Source organism: Eutrigla gurnardus (genome assembly GCF_963514095.1).
Source record: "Eutrigla gurnardus genome assembly, chromosome: 22".
In the NCBI taxonomy this organism is placed as follows: Eukaryota; Metazoa; Chordata; class Actinopteri; order Perciformes; family Triglidae; genus Eutrigla; species Eutrigla gurnardus.
In genome coordinates this window covers 878,835-899,045 of record NC_139933.1, presented here as the reverse complement: position 1 = coordinate 899,045, position 20,211 = coordinate 878,835, and the positions used below count along the sequence as shown (strand labels likewise).

Below are 20,211 nucleotides of genomic sequence, written 5' to 3'. Positions count from 1 at the left end.
GCAGCAACCTCTGGGAAATCAGGCTAACGTCATAACTCCAAAAACAAGTCAATCAGGTTTTTTATTTATTTAATTTAATTTGTATTATTTATCTACTTATTTATTTATTTATTTATTTAATTAATTAAATTTGTATTATTTATTTATTTTATTTAATTGTTTTATTTATTTTATTTTATTAAATTGTATTCATTTTTTATTTTATTTTATTTATTTGCTTTTTAAATAAATGTATTATTATTATTATTATTATTATTATTATTATTATTAATATTAAATTCCCAACTCAACAGCATAAATAAGCAGCCTGGTACAAAATAAAACTGTATTGAGCTTCACACCGGTTCTTTAGAAACCTAAAGACAGAGACAAAGCTCTTACACCGTCCCAAACATGTTCCCTGTTATCGAGTGTCTACGCTGACGACTTTGTCACCACCTCTGACTCTCTGAACGCACCTTTACCTGTCATTACAACATCCAGGTGTCTCCACACACTTGCAACACATATTTGAACGGTGATGAATTAGTGAGTCAGGTTGCTTCATTCTGCTGGATGTGAAATCATGAGAACTACACAACGTGTGAGCACACAGTCCTGTTTGGAAACACGGCGTTGTATAACGTTCAGTCATCGCCGTTGAGCAACGCGTTGATCAACAGTGACTGTGTGTGAGGAAGCCGTGTCATTTCATTGGTTAGCCCTCAGGTGTGTTTCTAACCAACCTTTCCTCCTCCGTCAGACTCTCCGAAGGGAGAGAGCTCGTCTTTGGATGAAGACAGCAGTGATGCTCTGTCACCTGACCAGCTGACCAATCAGGACTCTCCGCTGAGTGCCGTCCCCCAGCTGTCGCCCTCCGATGTGCTCGCCCACAACGGGAACATGTCGCCCACGCAGGTAAACGCAGCACGTTTAAATGAGATGAAGGAACCTTAAGAAGTCATGAAACAAAGAAATATGAACTCCCATCGTTAACCAGAGCAACATCTTTCCAGTTCATTGCACAGTCCCCTCCTCCACCTGCTGCTCCTCCGCCTCCTCCGCCTCCTCCTCCCCCCCAGGTGAATGGCTCAGACTCCTCCCCTTTCCCAAAGATGACTAATGGGACGATGGTGACCTTAACGAGCTCCCGCCCCTCCAGTGGACATATCAAGGTGCGGGTAATGATGATTCTTTTTCTTCTCATCAACACCCAGATGATTTATGAATAAATATGATTTATTCTCTTTATGATGGCTAACTCTCTCTCTCTCTCTCCCCCCCCACCCCAGTCTCACTCCAAGTCGAGTTCAGACCGTCCTCCACAGAGACCGAAGAAACCCAAGGACAGCAAACCCAAGGTGTGTTCGGGTCCCATCATGCACTAGAATGATTGTTGTCAGATTAGAGATAACCAGCTGGAGCTCATCGCTCCTCTAGTCCATCAACATGCTCTCTCTGTGGAATCATCATAGATGAGGAAGAATCAAGTGTATCCTGACCTGGAAATACTTGTTCTTTGAGTGTAGTTATGGGATTACTGTCCATATGTTCTATTATGAGTTTTCATGATACTTTTTGAGTGTTGAGTCAGTCATGGATGTAGAGGCTCCGCCTCCTAACCCTCTGGTGTCCCGGCCGTAGGTGAAGAAGCTGAAGTACCACCAGTACATCCCTCCGGACCAGAAGGTGGACAAAGAGCGCCCCCCCCAGATGGACTCATCCTATGCCAAGCTCCTCCACCAGCAGCAGCTGTTCCTGCAGCTGCAGATCCTGAACCAGCAGCAGCAGCACTACAACTACCACACCATCCTGCCGGCCCCGCCCAAGTGAGTTATTACAGCGCCGCCTGCAGGCAGCTTTTATTACTACCTGCTCTGCTTTGTTCCTTCCACTTCCAGCCTCGGGCTAAAAGCAGAATTCATCTTTGAATGTGGATCCAAGTTCAGATAATTAAATAAACTATGTGAAACCCATGTATGTGTATATTATTGGTTTATATAATTTATATAACTTTAAACATTTGAATAATATATTACTAATATTCTATTCAGCATTTAAATAAAATCCCATTTATCATTAGATGTGACTTCTGCTATTTCAAATAAGGATTATGTAATATTCATACTTATTTCTGTGTTTTTCTGTCTTCCTCTCAGGCCACCGACTGAGCAGCCTCCCACAACCAACTCTGGCCCCTCCCCTTCCCGCGCCGTTCCCACGGCAACCACCCCCACCCCCTCCAATCAGAGCGGGACTTCCCGTCACACCCAAGCGACAGTGGGAGGAGCCAAACCGGGCTCTCTGCCAGCCAACCTGGACGAGTTCAAAGTGAGTTAGAGTGTGAAAATGTTCAATGAAACAGAACGAAGTGATCAGTTTTAAGACGTGGCCTTCGGTGTGTTCGTGAACTTAAAGTCATCACGTGGAGACGACAGCATATTATTGCTGCGAGCATTTAAACAACACGTTGATATGTTGTTGCTGCACCAGAATCCAAATATTGCTTTACCTCGTTATCAGTGTAACTGCTGATAAATATTCTTTCCTTACTAATCTAGGTCACTCTACTAATACCATGATTATAAATTACACGTGAGAAAAAAATATAAAAGCAACTCCTATCGAGTAATTAATGACTTTTTGCACAAAATTATTGTCGGACCTTTTTGCCTCCAATAGTCGATCTTAGAGCTCAGATTGTTTTGTGGGAAAATGAGTTAAAAGTATGCATTATTTTACAAGTAAAAAGGGAAAAGAGAAGAAGAAGTAAAAAGTATGAATGATGTCATTTTGAATTCTCATGTGTGAGATTCAGATGATCTCGGGGGTGTCCCTGCTGCTGTTCTGTCTCTTAAGTATCAGTCGTTCTTTCACTCTGAGACCTGAACGGCGGTCTGCTTTCTCTTCCTGCAGGTCGCCGAGCTGAAACAGGAACTGAAACTGCGTGGTCTGACCGTCTCCGGCACCAAGAACGACCTCATCGAGAGGCTCCGCCACTACCAGGAGCACAACGGGGGCAACGCGGCGGCGCCAGCTTTGAAAAACATCAGCCAGCAGGGTTTGATCTCCGCCGCCGGCACCGTCACATCCTCCCCGACCACCACCAGCAGCAGCACCCCCGACCACCACCCGGGAGAGGGCGGGTTCAAGTTGGACCTGTCGGCGTTGGCTCAGGTGATCCCGGGGCGAGTGATGCGATTCGGCAGCACCAGCTCCAGCCCTCCGATGTCGCCCACGCCGTCCGAGAGGTCGCTGGCCGGGATGAGTCCGGATGAGACGAGCTGTAATGGAGACATGTTCGGAGAGATGGTGAGGTTTATGTGGGAGCAAGCAGTGAAATAATGACCCGCCTGTCCACATGTCCCCTCTCTACACACCTAACTATTAGAAGTCTAAACAGAGCATCTTCTAAATAAAGCCTCCATGACCTTACAGATATGTCCTAACCTTCTTGTTTTGTCCTCTAGGTGAGCTCTCCCCTGACCCAGCTCACGCTGCACCCATCTCCTCAGCACCCATCGAACCTGTCTCCGCTCTCCAAGGTCAAAGAGGAGATCCAGAACTCGTGCAGCCTCCCCCGGCCTTCGCCGGCCCCGTGTCAGCCTCCCGAGCCCCCGTGTGGCGTCGCCATGGACACCTGCTCCCTGGACAAGGACCTGATGCTCCACGAGAAGGACAAGCAGATCGAGGAGTTGACGAGAATGCTGAGGCAGAAGCAGCGGCTGGTGGAGACCCTGCGGTCCCAGCTGGAGCAGGGCAAGATGACCGCCGGAGTCCCTTGTCTGAAGAAGGAAGACGGTGAGAAGAGCAGGATGTCCTCAGAGGTCAAACTTCAAACTCTGATAAAAGCCTCTGCCATTCAGCCCCCAATGCTCCCCAACGGCATCGTGGTCAAGGTGAAGAAGGAGGCGGAGCCCGAGGAGGGGATGGAGGGAGTGACGGAGGCCGCCCAGGCCAAGAAAGCCTCCCAGCCCATGCAGTGCTCCCAGGAGACTCTGGTCCGGCTGCAGCAGATCCACCGGCTGCAGATCCAACAGGCCGAACAGCAGAAACAGACGCTGCAGCTCAAACAGCAGCAAAGTCAGGTGAAAGTGGCCGAGGCCACGTCCAACCCTCAGAAACTACAGCAGCAGAAGAAGGAAGCCCAGATCCTGCTCCATCAGCAGCAGCAGCTGCAGCAGCTCATCATACAGCAGACCCAACAGAAGCAGCTGCAGGCGCAGCAGAAACTGGCCCAGCAGAGACTCAGCCAGCAGAAGCTGCTGCAGCAGAACCAGCTCAAACTCAGCCAACACAGCCAGCAGAAGAACCAGGTCCAGCTGAAGCAGGTCCAGGTGCAGATCCAGAAGCCTGCAGGGAACCAAAGCCAGCAGAAGAAGCAGCAGAGGGCTCAGCAGCGGCAGCAGCAGAGGCAGCAGGCGGCGGCCGTCGCCCAGCAACAGGTAACGTCAGATATCCTGCTTCCTATTCACTAAACAACTACATGTGTGAACAACAAGTTCATAACCAACAGATCCATTAAATCTGTATAAATGTAGAGAAGGGAACACGGTAGTCCACTCTTATCTTCACTTACACAGTACAACACTGCATCACAACACAAGTGGTCACAAAGTACTTTGAATGGATTTATTAATTTAAATAAAAACACGCCTATTGCCTCCACATTGACACAACGGCATTGTGTGCCCTTTCACAATAAAAGCCCGAGACACATACAGCCCTGCTTACCAGGGGAACTTACTCAAATTAACTTACAAATATGTGTTATTTCCAAAATAATATTTCAGTATTTATTGCTTTAATTAGATTAAAGAATCTGTACAGTATAGTGAGTGAAGTTTTCATTTCTATAAAATGTATTAAAAGTGTGTAATAAAGAATGTTTTCCGTGTCAGGTGACCCCGGTCTTCATCAACCAACAGAACAGCAGTCAGGTCCAAACTCAGGCCATCTCATTGGACCTCCTCAAGGCCAATGGCACGCCCACGCTGGTCACCGACAGCAACGGCAACCACTACCTGATCGCCCTCACCAATCACACCGCCGACGCACACAACGGAGGCTCCTCATTGGCCAAGCCCAGCGGACGCATCACACTGCAGGTAAGGTTGCTGCTGTGGTGGACGGGGTTCATCATCTGTGATGGTTCCACCTGCAACTTCCTCCTCTTTGTCCTCCTTTAGAGGTTGCAGTCAACTCCAAGTAAACTCCCCAGCACCGACCAATCAAAAGAGCCGCCAGAGGCCGAACCAATCAAAAAGGTACGACAATGATGTCACTGTAATACATGCTTTTTATGTTATTTCATATTGGTAATAATTATGTTTTTTGCACATTTGATTCTTCTCTTGCTTTTACCTAAAATGTTTCAATCATATTTTTTTAATTCTCTCTGTGTAAAGTGCTTCATACGTGTGTTTTGAATTGATTCATATATGATGAATAATAATAGAAATGGTTTTATTTTATTACTTTCTTCCATAAGTGGTGTGTTTACGCAGCAGAAAAACATGTTGCTCGGACAAAAGTGCTGACTAATTGTTAGTAACACCTAACTGACCCTGAAGCAGCAGCAGGCTCTGCATTTTTACAACTGTACCACTTCCTGCCACAAGATGTCGCCACTAACATTTAAAATCATCCGAATCAGTCACTGATGACATGTGAACCAGAGATTCAGAGACCAGCCAATCACAAGTGAGTATTCTTTGTGTGGTTTCCCAGAAGGCGGGGCTTCACCTGGACACCAACGGCGTTCCTCCACCCGGCCTGTCCGTCACCGCTCCGCCCAATCTGCAGCCGTTCTTTGACGACATGTCGGACAGCGAAAGCCAAAGCAACTTACTGAAGGTACCCCCCCTCCCCTCCCCTCCTCCTCCTCTCTTGGTATCTTCCATCGTCATCTCTCCTGCTCCGGCTCAAACCTCGTTAACCTTTTCTCCTCCTTCTTCTCTCCTCTTCTGATTTCATCCCCTCATGCTTCCAGAGAGAGGAGGTGTGTCCGCCGTACGACCGGCACACTCTGTTCACTCCTCCTTCTCCCAAACCCGACTCCTCCCTTCCTCCTCAGCGCTCCAAAGTACGTCCTCCTCCTCTTCTTTCCATCTGTTTGCTCTGCTCCTCGTTTCCTGTCGTTTCTCCTCACTGATCTGGAGGCAGCTGGGAAACGCTGATAATGATGTGTGTCTGAGGGATACATGGTTCTCCTTGCTGAAAGGCATTATGGGAAACGTGTGCTGAGATTGGGTGTAAGCTTGTTGACGGATGTTCAGTCAGGTATTTCAGGTCCAGAGAAAGTGAGAATCCTGGATTTCCTTAGCAACCGGATCCAAACCTGCTTTTACATGAACATGAAACCAGAAAGATATATATTTAATAGATTCATGACATTTACTTTGACTCTATATTGTAGATTTTTACATGTTATCACATTAAAAAGGTGACGTTGTTGTACTAGAATTCACACAAATCACAAAGCCGACAATTACATATATTCCCGGAGAACGCTGAGACCTAAAATGTGTTTTTATTTTTATTTTGTATATTTATCTGCAGATGTGTCTAGTAACAAAAAACTGCCACTTTTCTTGAGAACAAGTCTATATTATTACGTGTATTGTATAACGCTATGAAGTAAAAAATAAATCTGGAAACAACGACGTGGATGATGAAGACGGAGTAGTCGTGTTTGTTTGGCTGACTGGATGTTTGTGTGTCAGCAGGAGAACGGCGTCAACAGCCAGCAGATGGACGACCTGTTTGACATCCTGCTGAAGAGTGGAGGTAAAAAACTACAAGAACTACAGAATGACATCACCAGCCTGCCGTTTCTGCTGTTCTGATGTTTCCCTCTCTCCTCTTCCAGAAATCTCGGGCTTCAAAGCCCACCCGGACCCGTCCCTCGCCCCTCTCCACTCCGACCCCCCCTCCCCGTCCTCCCCTCCGTCCCCCCTCCACCTCTCCCCTCCCTCCCCCACACACCCCCTCATCTCCCCTCCGCCGTCCGTGGGCGAGCCATGCCCCGGCGGCGGCCGCCTGGAGGACTTCCTGGAGAGCACCACGGGCAGCCCGCTGCTGGGCGTGGAGCCCGACGGTGGCCTGACCCTCATCGACGACCTCCACAGCCAAATGCTGAGCACGCCCAGCATCCTGGACCACCCCTCCTCCCCCATGGACACGTCCGACCTGGGCTTCTCGCCCCACTCCACGGGGCTGGACTTCGGCGACCCCACCCTGGACAGCATGGACTGGCTGGACATCTCCATGGTGGGAAGTGCCAGCGGAGGGAGCGGTGGCGGCGGTGGAAGTCGGGGAGTAGGCAACGGTGACGGGGACGGGGGGACAAGCCTGGCCCCGCTGGTGCCTCACACCCCCCCGAGCGTCTTCTCCACTGATTTTCTGGACAGCACAGACCTGCAGCTGCACTGGGAGTCCTGTCTGTAGCCCCCCCCCACACACACACACACACACACACACACTCACACACACACATGCACTCGCTCACACCGTGTACAGGCGGCGTCTTTATTTCATGCACATATAGAACCTTCTATGCTGTCTCTACCACTGCGGGGTCACTGGCACATGCAGACACATGCAGACACATGCAGACGCATGCAGACACATGCAGACACATGCACATTCACACTGTCGTCCTCTGGCTCTCACTGCACGCTGAGGTGAAACTAGACCTTCTGACTCGGTAGACCAGAAGTCGACTGTTAGAAACGTAAATCCATGAAGCAGACTGTAAAATCCCTTCGACCTTATTATAGTAAGGTTATTGTTGTCAGCGGTTAAAGAGAAGCAGCAGGACGCTGCAACACTTCTGATCCTCGTACAACAGTCTGACCAACTGAAGAGTGAAGTTTGGCTCCAAAATCCTCCAGAAACGCTGTGTGTGTGTGTGTGTGTGTGTGTGTGTGTGTGTGTGTGTGTGTGTGTGTGTGTGTGTGTGTGTGTGTGTGTGTGTGTGTGTGTGTGTGTGTGTGTGTGTGTGTGTGTCTGTCTGTGTGTGTCTGTGTGTGTCTGTCTGTGTGTGTCTGTGTGTGTCTGTGTGTCTTTGTGTGTGTGTGTGTGTCAGTGGGTGTGTGTGTGTGTGTGTGTGTGTGTGTGTGTGTGTGTGTGTGCGCGCGTGTACGTACGTGTGTGTGTGTGTGTGTGTGTGTGTGTGTGTGTGTGTGTGTGTGTGTGTGTCAGTGCCTCCTAAAATGTTTTGCACTTATGCTGAATCTGATTGGTTTAAAAAAAGAAAAAGGAGGGTGTTGAGGTCACCGGAGAAAGGTGAGACGCCCCCCCCCCCCCCCCCCCCCCCCCCACTCCCCCACACACACTAGTATAAAAACACAACCGCCGTCGGTTGGCTGTTGCTTTTGAGAATGAATCATATCACTGGCAACCGTTTGCATTGAAGCCTGGTGGGGGGGCTGTGTATTATTGGTGACTTTACGGTAGACCACTATGTATTGCTGTATATGGGGTGTATATTATCAATCGTCCATATGACTATTTTTCTTTGCTGGTTGCTTTAGAGTCGAGCTACCCGGCTGGGGAACATAGGGTGAGGGCGGGGCTTCCAAAAACACTTGGACCTTGTCATTTTTTTAAAGAAAAAAAAGTTAAAAAATAAACCTATTATAAAAACACAAAGAGACGTGTCTGTGTTTCTTTAACACACAACAACATCCCAGACAATGAGTTCTATCTGAGCCTGCTGTTCATTTCTTCATGATATATTTCTACGACCATTGGTGCTCTGATGAGTTTTTGGTTTAACATCCTGTGATGAAGAGAGAGGCCACAGGAGGGCGCCACTGTTCAGAGATCTGCTGCCAGGTCATTTTTTTAGAATCTGAATACCACCAAGTGGGGGAATAAGTACCGGGAATGATAACTGACGGTTAAAGACAAAGGTACATTGACTTTTCCATTAGACCATTTTCCAAGAGAGCTGATTGGTCAGTAGGCGGTGCTTTTCTCCACGTTGGTCTCTTATCAGGAACATAACTGCTCCGGAGCAGGTTAAAGGACTTTGAAACGTTGCTGTTCTCATGATCAAAGTTGATGATGAGAAAACCTTAAGCAATATCTCTTTCCAAGAAGTGCTCACAGTGTGGTAAGCTGACAATTAAAACTCCCAGCAGACACCAGCTCACCATGACAGCTGCTTCTACAGGGTTAGGTCTTGGACCAGTGTTTAATAAGCTTTGTTGACACTGGTCCAAGACCTCAATCCGCAATCAACGCACCAATGTATTGTGTCCATGCAAATTTGACGGTCCTCACAAGTGACCCAGAACTCAGTGGTCCCCACAACTGATAGAAACAACACTTGTGTGTGTTTGATAAGGAGAGAAAAAAGAGATTTGGTTGTCTATTTTCAAATATGTGATCTGACAGGAGCCGACCACTTTACAACATGAACCCATATTGCTTCCTCATGACACAGTCAGACAAAAGTATCAAACTATGTTAAAATACACCAGAATACAGGAAATACCATTGACTGTTAACAGGTGATTATATTTTTATGCACAATATCTATCACTTCATCATCTTTCTAATATATAATTAGAATTAGTTAGTAAACATCATAGGAGGGGCCTATTACTTATTAATTAAGGCTTATTTCAGAGATCCTGATACAAAGATATAAATTTGAATCATCACAAATAATTGTTATTTATTTTGTCCAACACATTTATATCAATGAGGGTGGAGTCACACAAACAAACAAATGTGTGACATCATTCCATTACATGTTATTTCCCTATTCTCTATTTTTTCCCTTCATTGATGATGATAATGATAATAATAATAATAAAAATAATAATAATACGTTATCTATAATGCACTTTACATCAACTCAATGACCTCAAAGTGCTACAGTGCACAGAAAAGAAGGATAAAAACATTGTAAAAGAATTTAGTACTAGCATATTAAAAATAATTAAAACCAACATATTAAAACAGATAGAAATAGTTTAGCTAAAAGTCCTTTCTATAAAGATGTGTTTTCAGGCATTTTTAAAAATACACAGTGGTGGCTTTGATGTTTAGGGCTAGCATTCCATTTCATTCTGATGACATCACTGTTTTTTTTCCTTCTGAGATTCCATTCTATTCTGATGACATCACAGCAACATCAAAGCAGTGGCTTTGATCAAAGCACTTTGGAGTCTATAAATATAGTGCAGGTACTGGACAAACACAACCTTTGTTGCAGGAAAGTCCAATCTAGAGATAGGATCTCATACAGAAAGGATCAACTACAAAACCATACAGATGGAGGACTCCGAGGTCGACCAGCTGAGGAAACATCTTCAAACCCAGGAGGAGGACGACCAAACCATGCAGAATAAGATAGTCAACACCCTGAATAATTCTTTTGAGGTGCGGGAGGTGAAGATCCACCAGAGGGACCAAGAACTCCTGCAACTCAAGAAAGACAAGCAGGGTCTGTCTCAGCAGCACACAGAGACCCAAAACCTGCTTTTGAGTAAAACGGATGAACTCCTGGAGAATTTAACCTCTTTAAGCGTTGCAAGATGCAACACTCTGGAAGCCGAGTTGAGGACGGAGCTGGCCAAGAAAGAACAGAGCTGGGTGAGGAACGTCCTACTGATGGAGGACCTGAGGAGGAAACTTGAGGACAAGTTCCAAAAGGAGCTGTCCAAGAATGAAATGTTGACAACAAAGCTAGAAAAGGTGGAGGAGGAGCACAAAGACCTGGTCCAGAGAGTCCAGGGCTTGGAGACAATGGTCAAACAAAGTCAAAGCGTTCAGGTGAAATCAATGGACGATCTCACAAAGGCCCTGGCCGACAAAGAACAGAGCTGTGAGACACTCCGACAGGTCCAAGAGGACAACAGGGTCCTGGAGAAGCTCTGTCTGAACATGAAGAAGAAGAGGAGAGGAATCTTCTCCAGGAAAAAGATCCAGGACGAGGTAGTGCTGCAGAAGATGAAGGACAAGCAGGAGAAGGAGGAGAAAGAACGTGAGAAGAAGCAGAATAAGAAGGAAGCCAAACGGGAGAAGGAGGAGAAAGAACGTGAGGAGAAGCAGAATAAGAAGGAAGCCAAACGGGAGAAGGAGGAGAAAGAACGTGACGAGAGGTGGAAGAAGATGTTGAAGGAGGTGAACGAACGTGAGGGGAAGCGGAGGGAGAAGGAGGACAAAGAACATGAGGAGAAGCAGAATAAGAAGGAAGCCAAGCGGGAGAAGGAGGAGAAAGAACATGAGGAGAAGCAGAATAAGAAGGAAGCCAAGCGGGAGAAGGAGGAGAAAGAACGTGAGGAGAAGCAGAATAAGAAGGAAGCCAAGCGGGAGAAGGAGGAGAAAGAACGTGAGGAGAAGCAGAATAAGAAGGAAGCCAAGCGGGAGAAGGAGGAGAAAGAACGTGACGAGAGGTGGAAGAAGATGTTGAAGGAGGCGAACGAACGTGAGGGGAAGCTGAGGGAGAAGGAGGAGAAAGAACGTGAGGAGAACCAGAATAAGAAGGAAGCCAAGCGGGAGAAGGAGGAGAAAGAACGTGAGGAGAACCAGAATAAGAAGGAAGCCAAGCGGGAGAAGGAGGAGAAAGAACGTGAGGAGAACCAGAATAAGAAGGAAGCCAAGCGGGAGAAGGAGGAGAAAGAACGTGAGGAGAAGCAGAATAAGAAGGAAGCCAAGCGGGAGAATGAGGAGAGAATACGTGAGAAGAAGCAGAGGAAGAAGGAAGCCCAACGGAAGAAGGAGGAGAAAGAACGTGTGAAGAAGCAGAAGAAGAAGGAAGCCCAACGGGAGATGGAGGAGAAAGAACGTCAGGAGATATATACACTTATATATAATAAGTGTATATGAAAAAAACACCCTTCATCCATCTCCCTCCACTCTGTCCTTCCTCACCTCCAACGTAAAAAGGTTTTCGCCTGGTGCTCAGGTTTTCCTACAATATATACATATATATAGTATGTTTATATGAAAAAAACACCCTTCATCCATCTCCCTCCACTCTGTCCTTCCTCACATCCATCTGCCTCCACTCTGTCCTTCCTCACCTCCATCTGCCTCCACTCTGTCCTTCCTCACCTCCAACGTAAAAAGGTTTTCGCCTGGTGCTCAGGTTTTCCTACAATATATACATATATAGTATGTAAATATGAAAAAAACACCCTTCATCCATCTCCCTCCACTCTGTCCTTCTTCACCTCCAACATAAAAGGGTTTTCTCCTGCTGCTAACGTTTCTCCCACAATATATACAGTATATATATATAGTATGTATATATGAAAAAAACACCCTTCATCCAACTGCCTCACCTCCATCTGCCTCCACTCTGTCCTTCCTCACCTCCATCTGCCTCCACTCTGTCCTTCCTCACCTCCAAAGTAAAAAGGTTTTCCCCTGGTGCTCAGGTTTTCCTACAATATATACATATATATAGTATGTTTATATGAAAAAAACACCCTTCATCCATCTGCCTCACCTCTGTCCTTCCTCACCTCCAACTTCCCACCAAATCAAAAACAAAATCAGGAAGTTGACAATATAGAGGAGGGACCGCCTCTTCATGGTGATCTGTGAAAGGATTGTTTGTGTCTGATGGTTGAGGACAGAAGCTGGTGGATTTGTATATTTTCGGATCAGATCAGCTTAAAAAGAAAAAGGAGGGGAAATAAGTGCGAAAAAGAAAAAAGAAGGTGGAAGAAAACAGTAAAGCAACAAAGTAAAGGTTGATGGAAGATGGAAGTACAATAACTCCTGGTCCAAGCACTGGTCATCTCCCGCCTTGACTACTGCAACTCTCTCCTGGACGGAGATTAAACCATTGCAGCGTATCCAGAACGCTGCAGCATGCCTTATCTTCAATCTACCCAAACTCTCCCATGTGACCCCCCTCCTCCGTGACCTCCACTGGCTCCCTGTTGCAGCACGCATCCAATTCAAGACGATGACACTGGCCTTCAGGGCCATCAATGGAACGGCACCCGTCTACCTTCAAACACTGGTCAAACCTCACGCCCCGAAGCGAGCACTTGGCTCCTCTACTTCAGCTGGCCGGCTGGTACCACCATCGCTGAAATCAAACAAATGTCGCTCAGTAAAGTCCAGACTCTTCTCTGTTCTGGTCCTCAGTGGTGGAACGAACTCCCGACTAATGTCACTGCCATCTTCCGAAAAAGGCTCAAGACTCACCTGTTCAGACTTCACCTTGACTCTACATAGCATGACCCACTAACACTAGCCCCCCACCCCCCAAAAAAAAAAATCTGAGAGCCATTATGTCCATCAATGTGTGTGTGTGTGTGTGTGTGTGTGTGTGTGTGTCTATGTGTGTGTGTGTGTGTGTCTATCAATGTGTGTGTGTGTGTGTCTATGTGTGTGTGTGTGTGTGTGTGTGTGTGTGGTGAAACACAGGGTGTGTGTGAAGCGTCAGTGCAGTAGTACTGTGGTAGTAGTGCTTGTATCTAGTGCATGTTGCATGTCACTGCTGCTTTCAGCTACGCCGCCGGCGAGCCTCCTTCGGGGTGAAAAGAGGAGCAGAGTTTGTCTCCTCCTGCCGGTACATAGCCTCTCCACCACCAAGACTCCTGCAGTGCCTCCTCGCGGCCACACACGGTTAACTGGTTCCTCACGGTCCCAGGCTAAACTGTAGGAGATCGTTTAGAGTCATTAAGTAGACGGTAGAAGAAACCAAACCTGATTGTAAAACTCACAGTTAATCTGATCACATCAATATGAACTTTACCCAAATAACTATTTTGTATGTATTTATTCCAGAAAAATGAGGATACAGTGTCTGTAAAAAGACAAATGCTTTACAGAAATGCTTCTTTCTAAAGTATATTCTTTCTACAGACTATGATGCTATAATCCTAAAACTCCATGTATACCCATTCATCAGCATGAGATTATTCTGAAGATAAAATAGGACTCTGCATTTGAGATCCATCATCCAAATATGTAGCATCAACACAGGTCAATACATATCTATATGTATATGTATGTGTTGACAACATCGTGCCCACCATACAAGTCAAGAAGTTTCCCAACCAGAAGCCCTGGATAAACAGTCAGGTACGCCACATGCTGCGTGCTCGCTCTCTTGCATTTAGATCAGGCAATGAGACGGAGTACAAAGCTGCGAAGTACAGACTGAAAGCCATTACAGCGGCCAAGAGGCAGTACAGAGAGAAGCTGGACGGCTTCTACTCCACTGCTGACTCCGGGCGGATGTGGCAAGGCCTGCAGCATATCACAGACTACAGGACCACCACCAACACCATCAGCTCCACAGACAGCCTGCCAGACGACCTTAACATCTTCTACACCCGCTTTGAGACCTCCAGCCACAGCACAGAGAGGAGGCACACAGACACCGGGACCACCCGACCCCACTCCCCTCCACTAACCATCTCATCAGGCCAGGTAAACAAAGCCCTGAGGAAGATCAACCCCCGCAAGGCAGCAGGACCAGACAACATCCCTGGGCGGGCTCTCAGAGCATGTGCTAACGAGCTGGCTGATGTTCTCACCTCCATCTTCAAACTTTCCCTCTGTCACAGCACTGTTCCCTCCTGCTTCAAGACCACAACCATCGTCCCCCTTCCCAAGAAGAGCCAGCCTGCCTGCCTGAATGATTACAGGCCAGTAGCACTCACTCCAATCATTATGAAGTGTTTTGAGAAAGTGGTACTGGCACACATTAAGAGCAGCATGCCGGACACCCTAGACCCCCTGCAGTATGCCTACCGGCCCAACAGGTCCACCTCAGACGCTATCGCTGCTGCCCTGCACTATTCCCTCTCCCACCTGGAAAACAAAGACTCCTACATCAGGACGCTCTTTGTAGACTACAGCTCCGCTTTTAATACAGTCATCCACCACAGACTCATCCACAAAATGTCCACACTTGGCCTGCACCCCACCCTCTGTGACTGGCTCCTAGACTTTTTGACTGGCAGGCCCCAGTCTGTCAGGATTGGCAATAGGACTTCAGCCAGCATTATTACAAATGTTGGCACCCCACAGGGATGCGTCCTCAGCCCCATCCTCTACACCCTGTTCACCCATGACTGTGTCGCCTCCCACAAGGACAACATCATCCTAAAGTTTGCAGACGACACCGCAGTGATAGGATGCATCACTGGTGGGGACGAAGCGGCTTACAGGAGGGAGGTGACCAGTCTGGTAACATGGTGCGAGCACAACAACCTCACCCTCAATACGGACAAGACGAAGGAGATGATAGTGGACATGACGAAGAAGAGGGGACCTCATCGGCCACTGTACATCCGGGAACTTGAAGTAGAGAGGGTGAGCAGTTTCAAATACCTGGGCGTCCACATCAGCGAGGACCTCACCTGGACACTTAACACCACTCAGCTGGTTAAGAAGGCCCAACAGCGGCTGTACTTTCTGAGGAGGCTGAGGAAGTTTGGCATGTCGCCCAAGATCCTCGGCAACTTCTACAGCTGCATTGTTGAGAGCATCCTAACTAGCTGTATCACTGTGTGGTACGGCAGCACTACTGCTATGGACCGCAGACGCCTGCAGAGAGTGGTGAAGACCACTGAGAAAATCACCAGGACTCCACTGCCCTCCCTGCAGAGCATCTACAACCGCAGAGTCCACAGGAGAGCCGCCTCCATCCTCAAGGACCCCACCCACCCCCAGCACGGACTGTTCACACTTCTACCCTCAGGCCGGAGGTACAGAAGTGTTAAATGCAGGACCACCAGACTGAAGAACTCCTTCTTTCCCACTGCCATCAGGCTCCTAAACAACCCATAGGAGATTAATATAACCTTACTACCTCAAGTAACTGAATTCCAGTTTGCATAATTGCACTGCTACATTTGCACTGTTTTATTATTATTATTGCTGCTATTTCATTTTTTGCCTTAAATGTTGCTGTCTTGTACATTTGTTTAGTATATATTGTATATTTTTTAGTATTGTATATTTTACATTGGTTGGCATTCTGCGGACAGCAAAGCAAGAATTTTGTTGTACAGGGAAACATGTTTTCTACTGTGCATATGATAATAAACACTTTGAATTGAATTGAATTGAATATCTACCTGCACCAGGAACCCCCTCGTTAACGTGAAGAGTTGTGTTGACTGTTTAAACCAATGATTTATCTTTTAGTTTAGCTGGAGCTCAAACATCATTTAATTGTCCTCCAGCTGCTCTTTTGATTTCCAGAGGAATGAATGTTCAGATTGAGGCTGTGAGATGTGTAAATAATAAAAATAGCAAGTGATGTCTTTAGGCTTTCTGTAATCATGTCGTTAGACTTTAGCTTGACTCATCCTCTGCACCGGTCCACATTAAAAAGATAACAATTAAAAACAGAGTGGCAGCCGTGACATAGGAAACTAAGAAAACTCTGTTGATGGTTTTAGTCACTCTGGTCCAGTAGCTGGGATTCCCTCCCTCCCGATGAGCACAGTCTGGGGTTTCTCCACCTCCTCCGGCTCCACCTTCTCCGAGGCGTCGGACTCCTCCGTATGCTGGCTGCTGCCCTGCAGACGTGGTTTGGTAGACCATTAAATGAGATTAGTCTTCACAACACAATTCAAACCTCTTTGGCCACCGACAGCTCACCAGATGTTTCCTCAACAGACACGTCAAAGATGCAGCAACGGGGAGTCCTCTTGGTCAACTCTGCAAGGTTTCATTCAACGAATGCAGAGTCGAATACAAGGTTTGTAGAATTGAAGCTTCATCTCACCTCCACAAGTTGGCTTTTCTGTGTTTGTCCCCACCGTCCTCACTCAGGCCCTGGTCTTCGTCTGCTTAGGAGTCTTTCTCCAGCAGATACATCACCAAACTCATCTCCAGGAGGCCAAGCATCATCAAACCAAAAACCTCAACGCAGTAGACGGCTGACAGGGAGAAGGCATCGTTTTTTATATGTAAAAAAGTAATAATTTAGTCTCTCGGTCTCTTGTCTGAGCAACTAAAACTCCGAGAGCTCGTCACGAAGCAAACAAAGGATCTGTGTGACGCACACGCAGGAAAAAAAGACATAGACAGAGTTTAAAAGAATGGATGCCATCGGGGTTGCCTAGAGAGGGAGAGATAAAGCTGAAGGCTGTGATAAGGCGACCATAGCTGAGTATTGTCAGTCCGTCACCATGGTTACGATTGTATTTCTCTTGGTGAGGAAACTTTCCCCTCAACAGGAGCAACAGATTACTCTGCTTACATTGAATAGAGCTCATTTTAACAGTGGAAGTAAGTTTTTAAATTGTACTGACAGTATTTAATCTCTATTTGGCTGTCTGACTTCAACAAAACAAAGATCAGCCCAAAAGTGTTAACATTAAATACATATTGAAAGTTAAGTAACTCTGTAAAAAAAATCAGCAATTTGTGAATTGTGACAAAATTACAATTACAAAACTGACCTTATCATTATAATAATTTTTGCTGCCTATCTTCGTGATAAAAGAGTTTATTTGGAATAAATGTTTTATTTCATTAGATAATTTAATTACAATATCTTTTATTTGATTTGAAAAAGTTTCACTTGTTCATAATCGGGTATTCGGGTCAATAAATCTGATGTGAAATTAAAGTATAATTGAAATTAAACATGACATTATTAAATAAAAACACACATTAATTAAAGAGAGCATTTCAATTGATGTAATTAAAACAATAACTACGTATGTGAATTTGCATAAAGTTCGATAGATTGAACTTTATGCAAATACCGTCCGTCCAACGCAATGCCGCCGGCTCCAGAAACTTCGTTCAAACTATCAAACTAGGCAGTGTTGATCAAATATGAATCCAGATTCTGTTACTGCACTACACATTTCCCGCCTCAAATGTTTTCAGAAACATGCTTTAGCGTGTAGTTTAACTGTAAAATGAGATTGTTTGTGGCCCGGCCGCCATGTTGGAAAAGGCAGAGCGAAACTCAAGTCCCGCCCACTTCGCAGGACGTCTATCCAATTGATCCAACTTGAACACAGAACTGCCCACTCGCCGGTTCGTTCGGCGGTCCGTTGCGTCCATATCCGTCGCTGCCGGAGTTGGTGTGTCTGTACCATAAAGCCCAAGTTAAGCCCTGATTATGCTTCCGCGTAGTGATCACGCAACGGCCACGAAATGGCCACGCAGTTGCTTGGAGACCGTGATGGTTCTGCGTTGGGTTTACGTGTCGAAATGCAATTCAATGCCACACCGGTAGAGGGCGCCATGTCACTATTTTTCAGAACTTGGTGTTTTATTTCTTTGTGCAAAAGCGACAAGGTGCAAACAATAAAACGAGGTGCAAACAATAAAAGCAGCCTTTTAAAAGTTTAAATGGCGGCGTTTATGCGTGGAAACCGGATAGCGGTCTCCAGCGGATGTAGTTAGCAGACCAATCACAGCCAATGCAGCTGCGTTGGTGTTGCGTCGCCTCGACGTGCGTCTAGGATTTTTGGGAGGTGCACGTCAGGCCCTTGCGTTGGACGTAAGGGGGGTCCGCAAGGACGTAATGGGTGCGCAAGCCCCCTTGCGTTGTGTCGACGCGGAAGCATAAAGCCCAAGTTATGCTTCCGCGCCGTTGCGTGATCACTACGCGGAAGCATAATCAGGGCTTAAGGTAGGCTAATATGAAACCAAGAATATAAACATGATAACAGCTTCTTCGTGTCGCCACAACTCATTTAAAAGCAACGAGACGTGAAAATCTTATCGCGAGATGTGAAATGTAATTATCGAACAGGGCTTATCGATGGCTGTTTTAGCTGAATAACACTAGCGATGGTGGGGGGCGCGTATTAGCATATAATACGTGACGTATTGGTCCATATGCTCTGAATGGACAGTAAATACAGGAGCTCCTCTGTTTACTGAGTGTTAGGAGTAAAATTACTAATTACTTATTTCTGTAATTCTTATTGATTATTTTAAAGCCGAATTTTCCGGAACATAACGTGTTCATAAAAGGAGAAAAAGTCGTGACTGATTGATGATTGTTTTATTCGAGAAGCCATTAAACGTGATTTGTGCACTTTTTTGAATGGAGTGTTGTTGTGGGTTACTATGGAGGTGATGCAGGATTAATAAACACACAGGTTGTTGAATGACGGATGTTACAGCTTGTTATGGGTCCTGCCTCCTTGTTCCTGGTAGGAGGAGACTGGACGTTACCTTGCAGTGACTAATTGAAAAGGCCGGCCCTCCCGAGTATATAAGCCTGCCTACTTCTAAGATGGCTGTCTCTCTTTTTCTCTCACACGCTCGACGTGGCAGACGCTGGCTGGTCGCACTTTTTCTTTTGTTGAACTAGAACCCTGTTGTTCAAACCCATATGTATATTGTTGATCTTGGATCTTTTATTTTATGGCGGGAGCGGTTGCTTTCTTTTCTGTTTTTGTGGCAACCCTGTCTTTTCTGTTAACTAAACCGATATATGGAAAAGAAATAAACCAAAACGTTTTCTTTCCAGAAAATCCGTTTCTTTGAGTTATTATGTTAGTTGTTCACACGTTTTTAATGTGGGCTCGTAACACAGCTGGTAAACGTTTTTTTTTATTTGTTTTTATTTGTCAGCCTCCAGATCTGAAGTGAAGCCAAGGCAGAAGAGCCTTAAACTTCTTTCTTATAGCCAGCAGGGGGCGACTCCTCTGCTTTAAAAAAATGTCAATGAGAAGCTTTAAGGCGTGTCTGCCTTGTAGTATCCCTTTTGCCGAATATACATTTGAGCATCTATTAATTCAATAATAATTCTTTATTTATATAGCACTTTTCGCAGCACAGAGTCACAAAGTGCTTTCACAAAACATTATGGGCCCTACTAGTTTCGTAGACCAGGCGCAGTCAGCTTTCAGCGCACCTGCGCCGCGCCGACGGGGTGTGTCCGCCTGGACTTTGCAAGTTTCGTGCACCGCGCAGGCTCGCGCAGGCACACCTCCCGTCTCGCCCACCGGCGCAAGTGGGAAAGAGGGAGGAGAAGAAGGCGTGAGTGGGAGACGAGGAGGAGACGAGGCGTGGACTGGGATTAATACAGCCGATTCAGATCTTCACCAATCAAATGAGCTCCTCTCCTCTCCTTTAATGCGTTAGGGGAGGTTCAGTGTAAGTTCCGTCACTTGACAACCCGATGACAGAAGCAGCGCCGCCGCTCCCACCACGCTCATCACGCGCTGTGCGCGCGTATCATAATAATAACAATGCCGATATTATAAAAAACAGGAGAGAGAGAGGGCGATGTTTTGGTCCGAGAGGCTGAGTTTC

The 20,211-nt window shown here is 46.4% G+C and overlaps 1 protein-coding gene across 12 annotated transcripts in view; it reads left to right on the top strand.

The window, feature by feature from the left end:
- mrtfab (myocardin related transcription factor Ab) overlaps positions 1-8,634 on the top strand; it is a 36,474-nt gene extending 27,840 nt beyond the window's left edge. For 5 of the 12 annotated variants that reach the window (XM_084001940.1, XM_084001932.1, XM_084001931.1 and 2 more), the window contains 13 exons: positions 743-897; positions 996-1,160; positions 1,272-1,340; positions 1,624-1,808; positions 2,139-2,310; positions 2,896-3,296; positions 3,455-4,424; positions 4,881-5,087; positions 5,169-5,246; positions 5,710-5,835; positions 5,972-6,064; positions 6,708-6,768; positions 6,851-8,634. In XM_084001940.1, the coding sequence (XP_083858066.1) occupies positions 743-897; positions 996-1,160; positions 1,272-1,340; positions 1,624-1,808; positions 2,139-2,310; positions 2,896-3,296; positions 3,455-4,424; positions 4,881-5,087; positions 5,169-5,246; positions 5,710-5,835; positions 5,972-6,064; positions 6,708-6,768; positions 6,851-7,428 (3,260 nt within the window). In that variant the 3' untranslated portion in view covers positions 7,429-8,634. Of the gene's footprint in view, positions 1-742; positions 898-995; positions 1,161-1,271; positions 1,341-1,623; positions 1,809-2,138; positions 2,311-2,895; positions 3,297-3,454; positions 4,425-4,880; positions 5,088-5,168; positions 5,247-5,709; positions 5,836-5,971; positions 6,065-6,704; positions 6,769-6,850 lie in introns of all 12 variants that reach the window. The other 7 variants (XM_084001930.1, XM_084001934.1, XM_084001933.1 and 4 more) reach the window with 6 other exon arrangements.
- The last annotated feature ends 11,577 nt before the right edge of the window (positions 8,635-20,211 follow it).